The 13,126-nt window shown below is 44.1% G+C and overlaps 1 protein-coding gene across 2 annotated transcripts in view; it reads left to right on the top strand.

The window, feature by feature from the left end:
* The window catches only part of NCOA6 (nuclear receptor coactivator 6), a 1,393,760-nt gene that overhangs the window by 369,645 nt on the left and 1,010,989 nt on the right, over positions 1-13,126 (top strand). For both annotated transcript variants that reach the window (XM_044090286.1, XM_044090285.1), the window contains exon 3: positions 2,753-3,736. In XM_044090286.1, coding sequence (XP_043946221.1) covers positions 2,753-3,736 — 984 coding nt within the window. The remainder of the gene's footprint in view (positions 1-2,752; positions 3,737-13,126) is intronic.

Below are 13,126 nucleotides of genomic sequence, written 5' to 3'. Positions count from 1 at the left end.
AGAGGTTGCTTCCACTGATGTGGTTGTCTGGGTAGACAACACCTTCCTCATTAGGTCGAACGCCCCGGTCCCGAATCGAAGAATCTCCGGTTCAAGAAATGGGAAGAATCCCGAAACAGGCACCGAAGGCATCGACCCGAGGACGGGCGAATCGATCCGCACCGAGGCCCCGAGGGGAAGAGTCGGAACCGAAACGTCGGTTCGACTCTCGGCCCCGGAACCAAGGACAGATCGTCGGCTCCGAGACTCCGGTATCGGGTCCGGCGGAGTCGAGGTGGGAGGAACAGACCGAGAAAGGCGGTTCTGGACCGAGGGCTCCACAATCAGAAGATCAACCTCTTCCGGCTCCAAAGACTGGACAGGTCTCGGAGGAGGAATGGATGGAGACACTGGGAGGCATTCAAGTTTCGACACCAACTGGGTGGAAACTGAAATAAGTTTGGACAGGGCCGAATGCTCCAATAACTTCTGCACCACACGATCCACATCGACATCGGAGAGTTTGGAAGAAGAACGGTCGAAGGAACCGAAGACGGAGCCGACCTCAATAAAGTCGAAGGAGGGAGCTCCATCACCGGTTCCAAGACTCGAGGCTCAGGAACCGACACCAGTTGAACACTCGGCCCCGAAGTCTGTGGAACCGGTGATCTAACTTTACTCTAAGAGCTCGGAGCCGATGACTTGGGCTCCGACGTCTTCGATTCCTTCGAGGATTTCGATGCCTGGTCAGAAGCATCCAGAGCCTCCTGAAAAGAAGGTTTTAATAATCCTCTGTCCATGAGTTTCCTGCGCCTATCTGTCATGACCCTCCCACTAAAAGAGTGACAGATTGAACAGTCCTCTTGTAAGTGGAGAGGGCCAAGGCAGTAGACGCAGGAACTATGGTTGTCAGTCACTGACATTTTTTGGCCACACTGACAACGCTTAAAACCTGATTTCACTTTATCAGACATTTTACAAGTAAGATAAGAGTCAAGTCCAGTATAATAGTCAAATCCGGTGAAAAAAAGTCAAATCCGATTTAAATGTCAAGTCCGGTGTCAAATTTAAGTAGGGTTGGTAGGCCCTGAAAAACTCTAACCAATTAATAAACTTAACGGTACCGAGAATTCAACCTACTCAAACACACATACACTCAGTATATCAACTAATCCTTTCTGTTGTCTATGAGAACAAATTATCCAATAAAATATAACAAAAATAAGTTATATCTTAACTTAAGATGCTCGAGCTAGCTCCCAGCGATGCGAACGCAGCAGCGGCAAACTAGATCTGAGGTAAAGGCAGAGGGGGATTGTGGGTATTAGATTGTCTCGAGCTTCTTCTCGATGCAGAGCTTGCAAGCGGCCGACACGGAGCCGAGGATCGGCTCCGAACCCATGTGTAAGAACAAACGGCGAGATTGAACACTATCACATCGATCAGTTAAGGTTATAAAGCTATCTTCTTTCCCTACCCACAGAAGAGGGGAGGTATTGCTACACTCTCTGGACATTCACAGAAGGTTAAGATTGTATATGGACAAAAACAAATCCATTAGAAAATGTGACCAACTGTTTGTCTACTTTATACACTCAAAACTGGGCCAGCCAGTGCAAGCTAGATCTTTAAGGCCATCTCCTCTTATTCTTTACATAGTAAGTCCTTGCCCTTATGCTGTCATACTTATTCTACATCATCTTGGGCTGTCTACAAAGAGGTGGATTCCAGAAGCTGCCCCCTGGACCTTTGTACACACCTTCACATAACACTACAGGATTGATGCTTTCTCTAGGTCTTAGGGCTGCCTTTGCTAGGTCAGTTCTTTTAGGCCTCTTGGACAGTTCAGCAGCTTACTAACTGGTCACTGTTATGTCCCGTTCAGCTCTGGGAATTGCCCATTCATTATGAATACTGTAACAGTGATTTCACTCAGAACATAGTACATAACAGTATTTATCATACTGATCAGTTTTACAGTATTCCTTCCCCTCTACATTTCTTTTCCATAGTTTCTCTTCTACACACTTATTTCTCCACCTGTTCCTATCCTGCCGACCGCATCTTAGAATAAGACAGGCCCGCTTACCACTTCATGCTTCTGCCCTCATAGCTGACCAGCCTCTCACTTTGAGGTCTTCACGCTGCTGGTTTGGAGATGGGCAGACATGCGCGCAAAATTTCTCAGACTGCTCTTATGCTGATGAGCTGAGGTTACATGGAGATACAGTCCTGTGAAACTAAAACTTGGGTACCCTGGCTGGACATCAGCAGTGATAACCCACTCAGTTGGACATCTACCATTATGGTAAGTTCTTGCACAACTGTACTTTAATCTTTTTGTCTTTTTTGTTCATGAATTCTTTAGGGATTTTAACATTTATGTATACTGGAGCTTTGAACATTGAATTTTAGAAATGGTTTTGTATTTGGTGCACATAGATATAGCCTGAAGAAAATTTTGGATTGTTTGTGCCCCTCTTGAGATGTGCCAACATTGGGTTTTGTGACTGTTCATCTATCTCAGGGTGACTTGTACATCTGACCTTCTTTAGTGGTAATCTTAGAATATGCAGTAAAGTGCATGATGATGATGTGCTGAATGGAGGGACAGACTCATTAGGCCGCTTTAATCTAATTTGTTATAAAATTCTCTTTAGCTTGCGAGCAAAGATGTGAATTTAAGCATGCAGCGACTTGATATGTTTGTTAAATAATGTGCAGTATTTTGGGTTTTATGTTCATTTTTTCAATGTTTATGATTTTAATTTAGATGCAGTGGAACCAATGGCATCTGGTGTCAGCCTCCAACAGCAAGGCCACTCCTCTGTGTCTTTAGGCTCTCAGATCCACCCTGTTCAGTCTATTTCCATTAACAGACAGATCACCCCAGCTGCTTTACAACAACTTCAGCAACAACAGTTGCAACAGCAGCAGCAGCAGCTGCTACAGCAGCAACAGCAGCAGCAGTTACAGCAGCAGCAGATACAGCAACTACAGCAACAGCAACTAAAACAGCTGCAACAGCATTTCCAGCTGCAGCAGCAACAGCAACAGCAGCAGCAGCTACAACAGCAGCAGCAGCAAATTCAGCAGCAACAACAACTACAGCAGCAGCAGCTACAGCAGCAGCAACAGCAGCAGCTGCAGCAGCAACAAAGTATACGTCCTTCATTTGCAGCTGCAGCTCCAGGATGGAATCCGCTTTCCTCTGGCACAGTCCAGCCTCCCCAAGCCCAGGGAACTATGGGAACATTGGTCACAAATCAGGTTTGGAAAAAGACAACCGTTCCTGGTCAGATTCCCCAGCAGCAGCTTCCAGTGAGACAGTCTTTGACAACACTGCAGACACCTTCACATCCTCCACCTCCATACCCTTGTGGAAGCCAACAAGCCAACCAAACTCATCAGAATTTTTCCCAAATAAGTGGTCCTTCTCAGTTTGCCACACCTCAGCCTAAGAACCTTCAGGGTGGACCACCTCGGGGACCTACTCCCCTCCTGCAATCACACTTGCCAAGCAAGTCTCCAGTTTCTTCACCTTCGTCATTTCACCAAGGTTCCCCTGCTTCTTCTCCAACTGTTAATCAAGTACAGCAGCAAATGGGAGCCAGGCCAGTCCAGAATAATTCCCTCTCGCAGGGGTTTCAGCAGACAGTGACATCTCCAGGACGGAGCCCTTTGGTTCAGCAGGGAAATATGCCACCTGGCTTCATGGTGATGCAGCAGCAACAGGGCTTGCATGCTAATGTGGGTGGTAAGTACTGCAGATTTGTAAAGGTGCAAGTATGCTTTGCAGATTCAGGTAAATGAGCTAGATGTGATTGTTACTTTTGTCAGATGTTTCACCACGTTGCAAGTAAGTGTTTGTGTCTCAGCAAGTTGCACGTTTGCATTAAGTACTGGAATATCACACGGTTGTAGATTGTGTCTCCTCATTTTTTCTTTGATAGCTCAATAATTGATAATGTTTCATTATGTACTCGTGAGGTGCTATCCTTTGGATGAGATGTTAGTCTGATGTTCCATTTGTCTGTTCTGGTCATGGTTCATAGTGGACATTAAAGATTCTGTGTTGCACATCACTGAAGAATGGAGAGGAGTTTTCCTGGTATCTTAAATATATTTTTCTTTGTGTTGATTTCAGGAGGGGAGGTGTGAGGAGGAATGGAGGTGGGGCCAACAGATGGGGACAGTACTTTTGATAAAACTGGAAGAGAATTTTGTCTGCAAGAATATTAGCATTGTCCTTGTACTCTTAGAGTTAAGCTCAGTCCAGAACTTTTGGGTTACTTCTAAGCTTACTAATATATCTAAAGAAGTCCTTGTGGTTGTCTTTTGAATTAATTGCAGTTCAAAGCTACCCTTTTATTTCCTGATAGTACGATGTTCATCATGTTACACTGCTGCAGTCATCACACTTGGGGTTATCCTGCCGTCAGGCGGTCCCGCAGTCGGCCCGAGTTCCAAAGTCTTGGTCCGGCGTCGGTTGCCGTCGCTTCTTCCCTGACGTCAGTGCGCCAGGGGTATACAAGAGGCATCCGACGCCATTTTCTTCAGTCTTTCTTGCCGCGCAGTGCCCGAAGCAGAAGCAGTTCGCAAGTGCCGGCCGACTCCTGAGATTTTCAAATCGAATTTCAGACTGAAGTCTTCAATAAAGCCAAGTGCTCCGTTGGGGAGCCTTTTCTTGCCTCAGTCCGATGTCAGAAAAAGTTAACAATTGCATTTCTTGTGGGAAGCAAATACCTCATAAGGACTTTCATTCTTATTGTATTCCTTGCCTAGGCCCAGACCACGACGTCACAGGTTGTCGGTTTTGTGCTAGGTTTAATAAACAAACTATCAAACGTCGGTTTGATTTCGCACGACATTACTTTGGTAGGAAATTTAATTATACCATGCCGTTGGAGCAACCGACGACCGGCATGCATAAAAAACACAAGGATAAGGATAGGCAGCCTAGACCCAAACCAGACTCCGAGGCCCCTGCTAGGCCTATCGCCGGTTCTCCGATTTTCAGTGAGGCGCCTACGCATCCCCTGACTACCGCTGATTTAGAACCCCAGACGGCTTCTGATTCACAAGAGGAGAGTACTAGGCCGACGCAGCCTTCTTCTTTAGGCCCTTCCGACTCCATAGCTGAAGGTGATTCCGGTGCAGTAGAAACGCCTTCGGTTGCAGAAGGTGTATTCAGACCGACTGCACTCACCATTAAATCTTATGCTAAGCTAAAAACTCCATTAAAAACTAAAAAGACTGTACATCAGTCTCCAGTACAAGGCCCCATGCCTAAGAAACAGAAGCTTAAGATGGCTGAAGATTTAATTACCCTAATCAGGGGTTCCCATCCCCCTCATGAAAAAAGGCCAAGACAAGAGTAGGATTGTGCTTCCTTTGACCAGGTTTCAATTTCCTCAGATTCTTCTGAGGAACAGGAATACTCTTTTCCCCCTTATGAAGATTCTGATGCTGAAGAATCTATTCCCTCAGCATCTCCTCCAGAAGACTACTCCTTTGGGGAAACTTTAAATACCATGAGGGAACATTTCCACTGGGAAGGCCAGGATTATTCTGATTCTAAGAAAAGGCTCCGAGAGTTCCTTTTACTTCCCCAGCACAGAGCACTTGCTATCCCTCCTGTATTAGACATTGCGGATGATGTTTACCTAGAATCTAGTCTTAACCCAGACTCTCTACCTCCTGCTCCAGCCAAACCAGACAGATACTACAGTCCCGGACTCTCACAAATTCCTATATAAAAGCCCTGTTGCTGACCCAGAAACAATTTCCCAGGGTCCAAAAGAGGTTAAAGCCTCCATTGCTAAAAATCCTGTACCCTCTGAAAGGATTCCAGAGCACTAGATAGATGGGGAAAGAAAGTATACACCTCAGCTACTCTAGCTATGAGAGCCTTAAATTGTCAGTTTCACATGCTAAAATATCAGCAATTCCTAATGTCTCAATTAAAACAAAAAATTAGCACGCATACAGAGCAGCCTGATTTCAAGGAAATGCAGGATCTGTTACATGCAGCTGAACAGGTGGGCAAACATACTTTACAATGTGGATTTGATTCATTGGAAGCTTCCTGTAGAGCAGCAGTGACTGGGTCTGTCATACGTAGACATGCTTGGTTAAAAGAACAAACCCTGCCTGATCATGTTAAAGCAAAGTTGATGGATGCACCTTTACAGCAGGATGTTTTATTTGGTGTAAAGGCAGAAGAGGTTTTAAAGAAAATGGAGGATAAGGCAAAATCTATGCAGACGGTCAAGGATTTTTTACAGGTTCAACCCCCTCGGTTCAGCAGAAATTGGCCAACAAAAAACTGGTCCTTTCGAGCATCTGACAGACACAGAGGGGCAAATACAGGTGCCCAAGGGGCAGAGGTCAGTCGCAAGGCCCTTACGAACCTCGCCAATAGGGTACCACTACCCAGAAAGGAGGAGAAGACAGGCCCCAAGCTAACAGAAGACAAACACCATGACTTTTAACCCTCAGACTGCCAAGCAAATCTCTCTTGGCAGCTCCCTTGGGAGGAAAATTAGCACTTTTTGCAGACAACTGGCACATCATTACAAAAGACAAATGGGTCCTAAACATTGTTTAACAAGGATACAGATTCCACTTTCACACCTTGCCAAGGATAAAAGGAATGCCAAACCTGCCACCAAATCAAAGGGCAGAGGCACAAAACCAAATTACAGCTCTCATGGACATGAGAGCCATTCAACAGGTACCTACACAGGAGCAAGGACAAGGATTTTACTCAAGACTTTTTCTAGTTCACAGAAAGGACAAAGCCTGGAGACCCATTCTGGACCTTTCAATTCTAAACACTTATCTGCAAGTACCCAAATTCAAGATGCTAACACTACAGCAGCTTCTTCCCATGCTGGGCAAGAAGGCTTGGCTGGTAACGTTGGATCTCAAGGAGGCATTACCTGCATGTCCCTGTCAGACAAAATTGCAGAAGATACCTCCAGTTCATTGCAGGTTCAACTCATTATCAATTCTCTGCACTGCCCTTTGGCTTATCTACTGCGCCCAGGGTCTTCACAAAATGACTGGCACCAGTAATTGCATACTGCAGACAGAGGAATTCAAATATACCCATACCTGGACGACTGCCTTATTCAAGCAGAAAGCAAGGACATTCTTTTAAAGCATCTGGCGTTTGTCAATCACCTTCTAAGTTGCCTAGGGTACACAGTAAACGAAAAGAAATCAAAACTAGTACCCTCACAGAACATAACATTCCTGGGTGCCAGCTTGAATACAACGGCCCAGATGGCTTATCTCACGCCAGACAAGCAACAACAGCTGACTCAATACTTCAAAATGATGGCAACAAAGACCCACTCCCTGCAAGAAAAATTCTGCAGGCCTTGGGATTCATGGCATCTTGCATACTCCTAATACCATTTGCAAAACCGCATATGAGGAAATTACAATGGTACCTGAAGAGTGTATGGACACAGCACAGCCACAGCTTGGAAACAATAATACTACTCATTCCCTGCCTTCAACAGGAGTTCCTATGGTGGGCACAGGCATGTCACCTCAACAAGGGTCAGCCTTTTACTTTGTCCACAGCCAGGCAGACTATGACAACAGATGCATCTATGCCTGGGGAGCACACATGGCAGGACAGTGCATTCAGGGCAAATGGAACACAGATCAAAGGTATCTGCATATCAACCAAAAAGAAATGCTAGCCGTACAGAATGCCCTAACAGCCTTCAAGGACCTTTTACATCCAAGACAACTCCTAATAAAGACGGACAATACCAGTTATGTGGTACATAAACAAGCAAGGGGGCACACACTCTACACCCCTATGCAGGCAAGCAATGAACTTGTGGAACACAGCACTGACTTATCAAGTTCAACTACAAGCACAATTCCTGCCAGGAAAGAAAAATACATTGGCAGACGACCTAAGCAGAAACATCATGGATCCCCACGAGTGGAAATTGGATCCACAAGTATTTGCAATGATAACTCAAAAATGGGGACGCCCAGACATAGATCTGTTTGCCAACCCCCAAAACTACCAACTTCGAAAATTTTGTACAAGGACATTCCACCCACTAGCTTGGAAGGTGGACGCTCTCTCATTCAGTTGGAAAACACTAACAGTGTATGCCTTTCCTCCACTGCCTCTTCTAGCAAAGGTGCTGCTGAAAGTCAGATTAGAGAGGCCACAAATGATAGCCATTGCTCCAGACTGGCCACACCAGCACTGGTATCCAATACTAAGGAACATGGCCCACGGCCCACCATGGATTTTACCCCAAATTCCTCACCTGCTCACTCAGCAAAACAATCAGATTCTACACAGCCAGCTCAAGACTTTGAATCTGGCTGCATGGCAAATTACCTAAACAAACAGCCAGCACCTCTATCTGTTATGGATGTCATTCTGGAGGCCAGGAGGCCCAGCACCAGGAAAACCTATTCGGACAAATGGAAAAGATTTTACGCCTGGAACCAGGCTAAAGGCCATAATCCCCTTGCTCCAAACATTCCTCAGATTCTACAATACTTAACTGAGATGTTGCACAAAGGACTTTCTTTTTCCTCTATTAAGATCCACGCCTCAGCGATTTCAGCTCACTACAACACAGATCCTCCTTTATTTTCACATCCACTCCTTAGACAGTATCTCAGAGGGGCTAAGAACATAAGACTGCCCAGGAGAGCACCAACACCAACTTGGGATCTCAACTTTGTTCTGGAAAAGCTTACACTGCCGCCCTTTAAACCAGCTATTTCAGCCAAGTTAAAGTTTCTATCATGGAAAACTGCCCTACTACTAGCAATAACTTCAGCTAGGAGAGTCTCAGAGCTACAGGCCCTAATGGCAGTGGAGCTTCTCCTCATTTTTCATCAAGACAGAGTCGCTCTACGTACTAACCCTTCTTTTATGCCAAAGGTTGTATCCATTGTGGCCCTAAACCAAACCATTCATTTGCCCACCTTTTTCCCTAACCCCCAGAACAAAGGAGACTCCTGCACTCTTTGGACATTCACAGGCAATTACGTTACTATTTGGATAAAACTAAGGCTTTCAGAAAATCTGTCCAGCTCTTTGTATCCTTTGTTGCAGTATCACAAGGAAAAGCGATCTCAAAACAGACCATTTCAAAATGGATAGGGCATTGTATATGTTTCTGTTACACACATCATGGGAAACCAGTACCTGCTAGCATTAGGTCCCACTCCACCAGGGCTACAGCTACATCAACAGCCTTTCTCGGGGGGTACCAACCAAGGATATTTTGGAAGCTGCAACTTGGAGTTCAGTGCACACCTTTACCAAGCACTACCACTTACCTCTATACTCTAAGACTAGAGCTGGTTTTGACACTGCAGTTCTACAGGGCATACTAGCTTCTCCAAACCCTGTTTAACACCACCACCCATCCTTAGCTTTGGGATTCAACCCAAGTGTGATGACTGCAGCAGTGTAACACGATGAACATAGTACAGTTTTGTACCTACCATAAATGTAGATGTTCGAGTGTTCACACTGCTGCAGTCCAGGTTACCCTCCCTCCAATCCCCTCTGAACTAGCTGAACTTTCTGATACAACCTTTGTGGTGTATTTGCTTGTAACTGAAGGTATTATTTGTATTTTCTGTACATGTTTCATTGGCAATATATATTGCCCACTTACTAGGGAGCACCTGACATCTGGGGCAAGAAAAACTGAAGAAAATGGCGTCGGATGCCTCATATTCCCCTGGCGCACTGGCATCAGGGAAGAAGCGACAGCAACTGACGCCGGACCAAGACTTTGGAACTCGGGCCGACTGCGGGACTGCCTTGACGGCAGGATAACCCCAAGTGTGATGACTGCAGCAGTGTGAACACTCGAACATCTACATTTATGGTAGGTGCAAAACTGTACTTTTGAGGTGCTTATCATTTTTAAATCCTATTTATAACATTGAATTGTATATCTTGATGACAAGAGCTTTTTTTTTCGTTTTGTTGTACAGTCTGCTGATGTCACATTTTCACCTATGGCTTTATTATTAAACTTGCTGTTGATTACATCTGACTGGTACAAATGCCTCAATATGTCTACCAAAACTTTGTAAAATTCCAAAGAGTAGGAAGTGGCTTTAGGTAAAAGGTTTGCTGGGGAAATGTACCATTGTTCATTATTGGATAAAAGCAGTAAATAGTAAGTAATTGTTTATGGAGTAATTCCTGAATGGAGGAGTTATTAGGGGCCACAGGTTGAGACTTTCATGGAGAAAATCTGATTTGGTGGGGGGGGGGGTGGCAATGGGGCAAGCAAGGTGATACAGTTAGGGAAAACATTTTTGAGGACAAGATCAAGATGATTAACACCTCTTGTGAGTAGGGGGGCAAGTTAGTATATTTGCATGCTTGTAGGTAGTTTGCCAGTTTGTGGATAGTCACGAATACGAAAATACATGGATCATTGGTTAACTTTTCTAACTGGATAAAGTATTCTGCATGGTCCATAGGGGGTCATAGATGGGAGTTTTAAGTTGAGTATAGTATGGTATTTTATTTTTTCTTTTATTATAACTAGGGCATCAACCAGCTCCAGATATGTATCATGTGGAAAGTGGTGGGAAACAACGGGGGTTACAAATAAATATTGAAACTCCATCACAGTTGCTGAATGCACAGTGGGTGTTGCACCCTGAAATAGATGGTATGCTGTCAATGCACTAGAACCAGGTTTCTGAAATTGTAAAAATGCTGATGTCATCAACAGTAAGGAAGGCCACAAGTTCAGGGATTTTGTTTAGGCACCTAGCATTCAACGGTGTTACCTTGATATTATCCAGATTGGAGTTGGTTATACAGGTACCTCTACTGAAAGACATTATGGGGGTAGCAGGGTCGCAGATGTTTTAAGCCAGTATGTGAAAACCAAGGGGTCAAAGGTGCAGGTCATCCTTTGCAAAGCAGAAGAGGTATGTTTCCCATTTTTTCCTGTGCAAACCTACACTGTATCCAATTATTACAGTTATTTATTCTGTTCTTGCATTTGGCATATTGTTGATGGCATCACACACACTGACCTTGCAGAAATTGCAAACCTGCTAGCAGGCAGGTTTGGCGAAAATTTCACCCCTATCTCCCTAAACATACCACAAACCATGTCTTCATCATCACCTCCTCCCTGCATCTCCAAAGAGCAAGTTGTCAGTGCTCTCTCCAAGGCTAAGAACACAGCCTCCATGGGACCAGATGGCATTTTGGCCTGCGTTCTTAATGTTTTAAAATAAGAGCTAGCTACTCTGTTAGGCACTCTATTCAACCACCACCTGAGTACTGGCTTTGTCCCCACTGAATGGAAAACTGCATCTGTTATCCCCCTCCACAAGGGTGGCTCGGCAACAGACCTGGGTAACTATAGACCCATAAGTTTAACCAGTCTTATCTGTAAGGTAGTGGAATGAATCATCATGGACCTCAGAAATAAGGGTATAGGTGACCTCCAAACCCTGGATCCGTCTCAGTTTGGTTTTGTCAAGGGGAGGTCATGCTTGCTAAACATTGTGGACTTCTTCGAGAATGTGACTAGAGCCAGTTATTGAGGGCAAAGCTCAGCACGCAGCCCATCTTGCCTTGGCCAAGGCATTCGATACTATCTCACATTTGGGCATCATTGACAAACTAACCCAGTTGAATATCAACCCCTGTGTTGTCAGGTGGGGGTTGCAAACTGGCTCACAGATCGACAACACTCAGAGTGGGAGACTTTACCTCTACCAGCAGACCTGTCACTAGTGGGGTCCTACGAAGGTCAGTGCTGTGCCCCCTCTTGTTTGGCATATACAATGTAAATAGTATTAATGTGATGACAAGTTGGGCAGTGTAGAAACCAGTCATATCGAAAAAAACAACCAGTGTCCTGAACCATAAGCAGCTAAAAAGTACATTTAATGAGTTCCAAAGTTGACAAACACTTCACATAGAGTTCTTTAAAATCCAAGATGTATAAAATAAAATCAAAGAAGGTAGACAAAGGTATAAAATTCCAAGCCACTCTCATGCAATAGCAATACACTTTCAACTTAGCAGGTTTCCTCATGCATGTAATACTAAATTTTGAAACTAGAGTGATTTAAATAGGTAAACAGTCACATTATGTAATAGATCCCATAATAGTAAAAAGATCACAGGATATAAAAAGTTACATGATGTAAAACATCACATATTCACTTAGAATCGAAGCACTAAAGAATGTAATTCTGAAAGAATGGTTACGTAAAAATGGATGCATAAAATGTATTGAGATTATGGTAGCAAGTTATGGTGACAGTTATAAACATTAAAAACATGACAAATATGTAATTAGTGAAGTCAGTGTTTCTGGTTATGGATATGCTTTATATGGGGCTTAAAAGTAACTGTCATTTATTTCAGGAAGGATGTGCGATTTAAACCATTCTTTCAGAATTACATTTTTTAGTGCTTAGATTTTTGGAGCGAATATGTGATTTTTTTTCCCATCATGTGACTTTTTATATCATGTGACCTTTTTGATATGGACAGTTGATCTCATGTGACCTCTTAAATCTTGTGACCGATTATTACCTATTTAAATCATTCTAGTTTCCTAATTTAGTATTAAATGCCTAAGGAAGACTGCTAAGGTGAAAGTGTACTGCTATTGCACTAACATGGTTTGGAATTTTATACCTTTGTCTACCTTTTGGATTTTATTTTACATATCTTGGATTTTACAGAACTCTATATGAAGTGCTTATCAGCTTTGGAACTCGTTGCTTTTAAACTGCTCAGGGTTCAGGACACTGGTTATTTTTTTGATTTGTCTTATACATGTTCATACAGCTGCAGTAATCACAGATGGGTTTTCTGCCGTCAGGCGGTCCCTCGGTCGGCCGAATTCCAAAGTCTTGGTCCGGCGTCGGTTGTCGTCGCTTTCTCTTCTGACATCAGTGAGGCCAGAGTATATAAGACACAGCCGACGCCGTGTTTTTCCGTCTTTTTTGCTGCGCGGTGCCTGAAGCAGAAGCAGTTCGCAAGTGCCGGTCGGCCAGCTCCTGAATTACGAAAATTTTGGAAACCGAAGTCTTCATTAAAGCTAAGTACCCCGTTGGGGAAACTTTTCTTGCCTCAGACCGA

The sequence above is a fragment of the Protopterus annectens genome, chromosome 12.part0 (assembly GCF_019279795.1).
Source record: "Protopterus annectens isolate FY-2018-M chromosome 12.part0, PAN1.0, whole genome shotgun sequence".
Classification (NCBI taxonomy): domain Eukaryota; kingdom Metazoa; phylum Chordata; order Ceratodontiformes; family Protopteridae; genus Protopterus; species Protopterus annectens.
The sequence above is the reverse complement of the archived record's forward strand: the minus strand, read 5'-3'. Positions and strand labels throughout refer to the sequence as shown.